The sequence below is a fragment of the Sinocyclocheilus anshuiensis genome, unplaced genomic scaffold, assembly GCF_001515605.1.
Source record: "Sinocyclocheilus anshuiensis isolate Anshui unplaced genomic scaffold, SAMN03320099.WGS_v1.1 scaffold1932, whole genome shotgun sequence".
Lineage (NCBI taxonomy): Eukaryota > Metazoa > Chordata > Actinopteri > Cypriniformes > Cyprinidae > Sinocyclocheilus > Sinocyclocheilus anshuiensis.
The window spans coordinates 98,027-106,175 of NW_015555985.1; the positions used below are offsets into that span (position 1 = coordinate 98,027).

An 8,149-nucleotide genomic window follows, 5' to 3' on the forward strand; every position below is an offset into this window, starting at 1 on the left:
ATTAAACATTTTTTTAGCCTACATGACACCCATGTCTTGTTATTGTCTAAAAAGACGGGTTTATGATGTTTAATACATTTGGCTGCTTTTAGCCTTACCCCGGAGTTGGTTCACTCTCTGCCTGATACAGCCATACAGCGCTCTGGGTAAATACATCCACATCCCACCCCCCGCTCCCCCCACTGGTACGGTCCAACCGGGAGCGCAAAACAGAGAAGTGGATAATCAGAATGAGTCATTTTTTATGTTAGTTAAAAAATCAGATACGGGCGCAACAACCCAAAACCCGTAAAATTGAAAATTAAAATGAGAGACAATTACCCGTTTGTAAACTGCTCTTAAGAAATTGAAAATGAAAGTTTGAAGCCAACTTTTCATTTGGTTCATTTTGATGGTGCGAATTGAACAAAGAACTGCAAAGGGTTAATATCGACGAATGGGATGAGACCTGGTTGAGCTGCACTAGAGAAGGCAATGAGTGTTATCACTATGTCGGACACACGCTAGCTTTCCCAGGGCAGACGACCTTAGAGTGCTTACAATCATCCGGGTTTAAATCGCGCTCAAATTGATTTGATTTTGACGCAATATTTACACTGAAGCTGGCAAGCTGGCTATGGTAAGGGGCGTGACATTTCCCGACCAGGTGCCGAGTGCTGCCAATCATAACACACACTGGCCCAGCTAAACAATCACAGCACATTTCGTATTTCAGAAGGCGGGCCTTCATTTGATACAGGAACTATTCGAGCCGTTCATGCCAGACCGGGGAGAGAGGTGTTGTAATAATGTAAAATATGTGAAAAATAATGTGTTTTTCGAACAACCTAGTATGAGAGCCTGTTCTAGTACACCCCCAAAACAAAATCAAGACTTTGTACAAGAGCATAATAGGACAGCTTTAAATCAAACAACAACGGTACACCCTTTACACTATAAAAAAAAAAATTATAAATACAAAATGTAGGACTGCTGAGCAAAGTGAAACCAACCTGCTCTTGTCAGTGATCTGAGCCTGCATCATACGCAATTTGGCCGGTGGGATGTAGGCCCCACCGGTGCGGGTCAGGATGGGGTCCAGCGCTTCCTTCCTCTTCTTCACTGGAGGCTCCTCAGTGGGAGGTTTATCACTTTTGGCTGGGGAGGCTGACCTTCCCCTCCTCCTGTGCTCCCAATCCCTCTCTCTGCTGGAGCGCCGCTCATAACGATCCCAGTCGCCATAGCGGTCTCGACCTCGCTCACGCTCCCTGGACCTGATGTGAGAACAACGGAGAACAAAGAAAACGTTAGACCTGAAAGGTGCAATATTTTACAGCAGGACGAAAAAGGCAACAGCAAATTTGTCAGGAACATAAACACACGTTTCCCTCACCTACGACCCCTTCCGTAACGTTCTTGAGGTGAACGAGATCTAGATCGGGATGTAGACTGTGACCTCTTTTCGTCCCTAAAATGGAGACAAATGACAACAGTTTACAGAAAGGTCTGACTTATACATTGATTTTGTTAAAGTGAGACTAATAGAAGACTCACCTGTCAAGTGAGGAGCTCCTTCGTCTGTTTTTACTCTCATCGTCAGACTCGGAGGCACGCTGAAACAAACACAATCACATTAGCAAAGCTTAGTTGCACCAATTAGCCAAGCACTGAATTTGTGTCAAGTGGCTATGGATCACATGACTTGTCTATAGATAGCGAATGTGTGACAGTTTTTTAATAGTAAACTGTATCGGCATATATCTGAGTCACATGCTAACATTCTAACAAGATAGCAGTGTTTCAGTTACATATTAAATTGTAATGGTCAATAAATTATTAGCAATTTAATTAACCTGATCCATTTATAAATCAAAATGCCAAGATAATTAATTGAATTAAACATTTTAAAAAATATTACCTTAAAGTAAATAAATTCAGTCCAACTAATTGTAATAGATTTAGCAATGTTTAGTACCAATTTGTTTAATTTACTGCTAATTTATTACTCTTGATGTGTAATGTATATTAAAAAAAAATATATATATATATATAAATGTATATAAATTAAATAAATATTAAAATGTATAAAAATCTTTCTCCATTTAAAATTCACATTGGATCATAAAATTGTTGGGACATTACTTCTGACTTTATAATTAAGTAGTTTAAATAATTAATTTAAATGACATGCAACACAGTAGCTCTGGATGAATACATAGCAGTGTTATTTTAGTATTTTTATATTATTTATATTTTGGATTAGCTTTTATTTTTATACTAATATTTCTAAAATGTTTTGATTGATGTTTTGACTCTTATCCAATTTTCTCCATTAAAAACGTATTTTTATTTTTTTCCGGGCTAGTTAAATTCATTTTGGGCTACCAAAATCTGAAGGGCTACCAGGGATTTTGAAATTTTGCGAGCCCTGGTGTTCATGGTGTGTGTGTTCAGTACTCACTGTTGTGTGTGTGCACTTGGATGGGATAAATGCAGAGCACAAATGACTACACGTCACTTACACTTTTCAAAACACTGTATGATTGTAACTCACCTTGATGTGTGTGACACTGCTCTTCATCCTGTGCACTAAACCGTCATCACTGCCCTCTTCACTGCTGTCACTGTCTGAGCTGCTGGACCCCTGATTGTGGCTGGCCCTGGACAATGCTCTCACCACAGGGCTGCCCGCTCTTGGACTCCCATCTCTGAAGCCAGAATCCTCAGGTTGAGCTGAACCAGAGTGGCGACCCTTGGGTCTACCTGCTTCAGGGTTATGCTGGCCATCTGAAAAACCGAAAAAAACCGAAAAAAAAAAAACAGTAAGACAAGGTTTTCAGACAACTGCCATCATTCAAAACCACAGTGATGAACGAACAAAGATATTGACAGAAAACAGAGACTTCCTTCTCCTAAAAGCATGATCGAGACGAGAAGAACACAATTCTTGACCACAAACACTTTTATAGCACTGTCAATACTAGGGATGGGCATTTTTCAAAAATATTGCATTTGAATTTTGAGCTCATAAAAAAAAAAAAGGCGCTCTTCTGAAAATGCCTAGCCGTGAATGCCTGCGAACGCTCCGGAGGCGCTTTGGTTGAAGAATAGCCACTGAGGTAATGCGGCAGAGACATCACAAATTAAATGTTGCATGCATTATTTTTCATATCAATATTAACTTCTCCATTGTCGTTCAGTCGTAGTACAAGCAGGACGTGACAGTTGGTCGGTGTGGTTTTTGCCCCACCCCTCCTCCACTGTGATTGGACGGCTGACTGAAAACTGACAGTGATGAGCGCTGCGTTTTGCCCAAAGTTGAACATTTATTAGCGCTTTGTTGTGCTGCTGGTGTCTTAAAAAACACGGCGCTCTCATTGAAATCTATTGAAAAAATATGCTAGCCGTGGGAAAAAATACACTGGTGGATACACGGCCTTAGTCTGTAACAATAAAGCCGGCTGAAGAGAAAATGAGTGGTCTTCTTGGCTCGCTCGGGGTACATCTGCGCCTACCTGCAGTAGTGAATGCAGTGATGTGTTGCTGTTTTTCTTCATTCAACTGGTCATGACGTTCCGGTGTTTGTATTTCATATGATTACTCATTTTAGTGATAACTCCGTTTCACTTGGCAAAGTTTGCATGCTCAGGATTAATCAGGGATTCACTACACTTACGGCCAGCAAAGCAACATTTTAGCGAAATTCGAATAGTGTTTTTATTTTTTGAATAATTATTGCAGATAGAATATTCGAATATTCGTGCACACCCCTAGTCAGTACTAGCAGTCAACCAAAATAGGTTTTTCCAAAAGCCTACGGGAGTACTTTCAAGTATTCGGTTACTGTTGCATGGTACACATGCCATCATACAGCCCAGGCTTGGTGTCAAATCCTGGTTTACATTTCTATTTAAGTTGAATCGCTGCTGAGAGAATGATTCAGTGCATGATTCTTGCAAACCTGAAGTGACATTCACAACAGCAGAAGCCAAAGCTCAATAACTGAGTGTTGAATCAGTGCCGGGGAGCATAAAAGCCCATGAAATAATCATAAAGAGCAGATCATTCTGCCAAGCTTGCAACTGGGCCTGCGACTCAACACCTGCTGTTTTCCTGTGGATCCTTTTGTCACTTCCAACACAGCCACCAAATAAAGAGAACAAAAACACTGAAGCCTTTATCAATGCAGTTTTCACTCTTTCATCGAAGGCATTTACGATAATGACTTATCACAACCGGCACACAACAGTGTAGCGCTTTAAAAAAGCATGAAAGGATGATTATTAAAAAATCAAAATTAATGCAAATAAAATAAATATTTTCATATAAACAAACTAAGGCTTTGCCTGTGCTCTTTCCATTTAAAATTAGAGGAAACCACTGTATTTTAATCATGATCCAAACAAAGATGCTGCATACATGCTGCTAGGGATGTAACGATTACCGGTTTGACGATAAATCGTGATAAAATTCCCCACGGTTAGTATTACCGCTTCATCTTTTAATTATCATTAAAACCGTATTAGATTACCGCGATTTGAACACCTCACGATAAATAAATACTGTTTAGCATAAAGCACAGTTTTAAGTAACAGTCTCACGTGCGCACAGCACGCAGAGTAGTTTCGTTTTGTGTGAAAACAGGGTGGAAAAGCTGGGAGGTTTTAAAAGAGTGCTAAGGGAATTATACAAATAAATATATGTGAGAATTAATTATATGAATGTACCTCTGAAGGTTCTGACTGTCTTCAGAGATTTTTAAATATAAAACTTGGTGAAGTGATTTATGTATCGGTACTTTCTTAACATCTCCGGCACATGTTAACAATACCGTGATAATACTGATAACCGTGATAATTTTGGTCACTATAATCGTGATAAGAAATGTTCATACCGTTACATCCCTACATGCTGCATGAGCAATTTTTAATCTAAATTAGATTGTATGATTTTGAAATTTGAAGCAAAAACAGAACGGTCTGACTTTAATTTTGTGAAACTATATACTGCACAAAACAAAAACAGCAGACGGGCTGCATGAGAGCGCAGATTCACTCTCTGACAGCCGCGATATATTGTTTCCTTGGTTACCGCTGTAAACAAATCAGCGCTGCGCTTATAAACACTACTTTAATATGCATTATACAGTCAAGAATAGAGTTTAAAAAAAGCATTTATTTTAATTTGTATCATAAACGCCTTTATAGCCATGATTTTTGACATAACACAACAATGAGAGATGCTACGACCTTGTGGTCTCCTGGAAAACTGCTTTTTCTACTGCAGAAAAACTTTAAAAAGATAAATCAGACCTGATATTTTTGTTCAGAAAAGCACTAAGTCCCACTACACACACTCCAGGGAGGCATAAAATGGCCTTATTACCTCAGAGTAGTCCTTCGATACCAAATATTCTGCTGTTTTCCAATATTTTGCTGGATAAAAAGCACATTAGGGTCTAACTGAGTCTCAATTTTATGCCAAATGTGAAATATGCTGTACATATTGGACACTCAACAACAGGTGAGATGTGCCCCTGGGTTTTGTAGGGCAAATCATAAAAAAATAGACTCATGTGTGGTCAAGTATCCTTGTACATGTGTCAGGAGACTGGAAGAGGCTAGTACTGATTTCACTCGGGAAGATTTCGGATTTGCAACAGCTGTGCAGAAGGGATGATTGAAAGCATTTTATGGATGATAACACAGACTATGAGAGCTACTGAAGTGAGACTGTTGGTGACGAACTCTAGAGACCAGGGAGCAATAGATCAGATAAACAGGCAAGAGTGGCAAGGTTATATGTGTCTGCAGCGCTACACTGAGGCCGGACACAGATGAGCCCTGAGACAGAGACCTCTATGGGAAAAAAAAAGATTATTAATTTAGGGAACCACAAGAACACTTATGTTCAAAAGTTTGGGAGGTCAATAAGATTATTTCTTAAAGAAATTAATACTTTATTCAGCAAGAATGCATAAAATTAATCAAAACTGACAGTCAAGACATTTATAATGTTTATAAAATGTATATTTCAAATTAAAAAAAAAGTTTTGAACTTTCTATTCATTAAAGAATCCTGAAAAAAAAGTATAACAGTTTACACAAAAATGTAAGCAGCACAACTGTTTTCAACATTGAAACAACAAGAAATGCTTCTTGAGCAGCAAATCGGCATATTAGAATGAATTCTGAAGGATCATGTGACACTGAAGACTGGAGTAATGACTGCCAAAACTTCAAAGGAAAATTACATTTTACAATCTATTAAAATACAAAACGTATACATACATATATATATATATATATACAAAATAATATTTCATAACTCTTTTTACTGCATGTTTTGATTAATTAAATAGAGCCTTGTTGAGCACAAGAGACTTCTTTCAACGTGAAAATGCCAGGATGTAACAAAAAAAAAAAAGATCAAAAACATCTTTACAATTTCTGAATCTTATCCATCACAAAATTTAAGGGAAGACTTGCATCTTAAACCATCACTATTACATTGGCTGGTGATTCTTTTTTTTTTATTCACACTACACATGGAAAAATAACAAAAATTCCTTTGAGACTTAAAAAACTGAAAAACTATTGATTGAAAAACTATTTTTAATATTAAAGGCATTTTAAGTCAGATTCCTCTACAGTTGTTCAAAATGCCTAGAACTAAAAAAGCATCAAAATTAATCCTAATTTTACAGTCTTACCAAAAAAAAAAAAAAAAAATGTATTCCTCATAGTTGAAACAAGCCTTTTGTTTGAGGTCATTTTTCACATCAAATGAATCAAATGAACTACACAAACTGTGTGTTCTGTTCACCCACAACAGGAAACAAGCCTTTTGTTTGAGGTCATTTTTCACATCAAATGAAACGTGCTAGCTACACAAACTGTGTGTTCTGTTCACCCACAACAGGTGCGTCTACAGTGAAGCATTGCTCAGTCACCGTGTTCGTCCTTGTGCTGACTTAGGAAATGTTGGAAGTAGGACTCAGCTGTGAGGAAACAAGCAGGCTTATGTGCCAGTTTAGTGCTGAGGCAACAGTTTTCTGATCATCGGATGTACGGTTTGTTCTATCGGAGATGAATTATTTTTAACAATAATATCCGGAGGATATAGGGTCAGTGGCATTATGATTTAAAGCGACAGTTCACCCATTAATTAAAAAATAAATAAATAAAAATGGTCCATGCACTGAAAGTCAATGGGGTCCAAAACAGCACTGGACCCCAATGACTGTCATTAAAAATATGTTCCTTGAAAATATCTTTTGTGTTCCACAACATTATAAAAATTAGTAAGTTATCATTTTCATTTTGGGGTGAACTTTCCCTGTAACAATCCATTGCAAAAAGTGATTAATGATTAACTTTATTTATTCAAACACTATGAAACGTGGTGTCGCAATGCTTTTTACGTGACTATTTTTCTAACGCAATAGAAAAAAAAAAATCAAAGGACAAACTTACCAACAACCCTCCTGCGGTCATCACCGTCACTGTCTCCATCCTCAGATGAACTAGTGCTGGCTTTTCTTTCACGCTGCTCCATTTCTCCTGGGCTAGGAGGCTGGAAGACAGAGAGAGGACACAGAGTAAGAATACACTAGTGCTGTAACAAAGTACAAGTACAGTAGGTCTAAGTGTATGAGTGTGAATTGTGAGAACAGTGTGCTAAAAGAAGGCCAAAGGCAGAGGAAGGGAATTTTAAATAAAAGCCCAAAAAGGGTGCGTCACTGTCCCTCCCTGTTTAAACCTCCTACAAGTCTCAGGTGATCGGACAAAAGATCTCGGTTTACATCTTGTTATTAACATGCATTTCAAATACGTCTCCTGTGACCACCAGTGATTGGATTTTGAATCGAGGTTCTCTGATGACTACCTCTAAATGTGGTTTGAGTTGAAAACATTTTGGATTCAATTTACACCTCTATTTAAGAAAACTATATACATAATTATTGCACAAATGAATATTCTACTGATTAAGCTAAAATAAAATAAAGCAAATAGTAGATGAAAACCTTAAACTCAAATGAAAATTAGAAATGCTGCCTTAACTAAAAATAATTTAAAGTTGAAGTGCTAAAAATCATTACAAGTACACTTATTCAACCATAATATTCAGAGAAGATGGAGACAGGCATTATGACTTAAAGGGAAAGTTC

At 37.7% G+C, this 8,149-nt stretch overlaps 1 protein-coding gene across 1 annotated transcript in view; it reads right to left on the reverse strand.

Moving 5' to 3' along the window:
* LOC107676081 (pre-mRNA-splicing factor CWC22 homolog) overlaps positions 1–8,149 on the reverse strand; it is a 55,227-nt gene that overhangs the window by 43,268 nt on the left and 3,810 nt on the right. The window contains exons 2-6 of the mRNA XM_016470603.1: positions 7,455–7,554; positions 2,534–2,766; positions 1,534–1,592; positions 1,373–1,447; positions 993–1,253 (exon numbers count right to left, since the gene is read on the reverse strand). Of these exons, the coding sequence (XP_016326089.1) occupies positions 993–1,253; positions 1,373–1,447; positions 1,534–1,592; positions 2,534–2,766; positions 7,455–7,554 (728 nt within the window). The remainder of the gene's footprint in view (positions 1–992; positions 1,254–1,372; positions 1,448–1,533; positions 1,593–2,533; positions 2,767–7,454; positions 7,555–8,149) is intronic.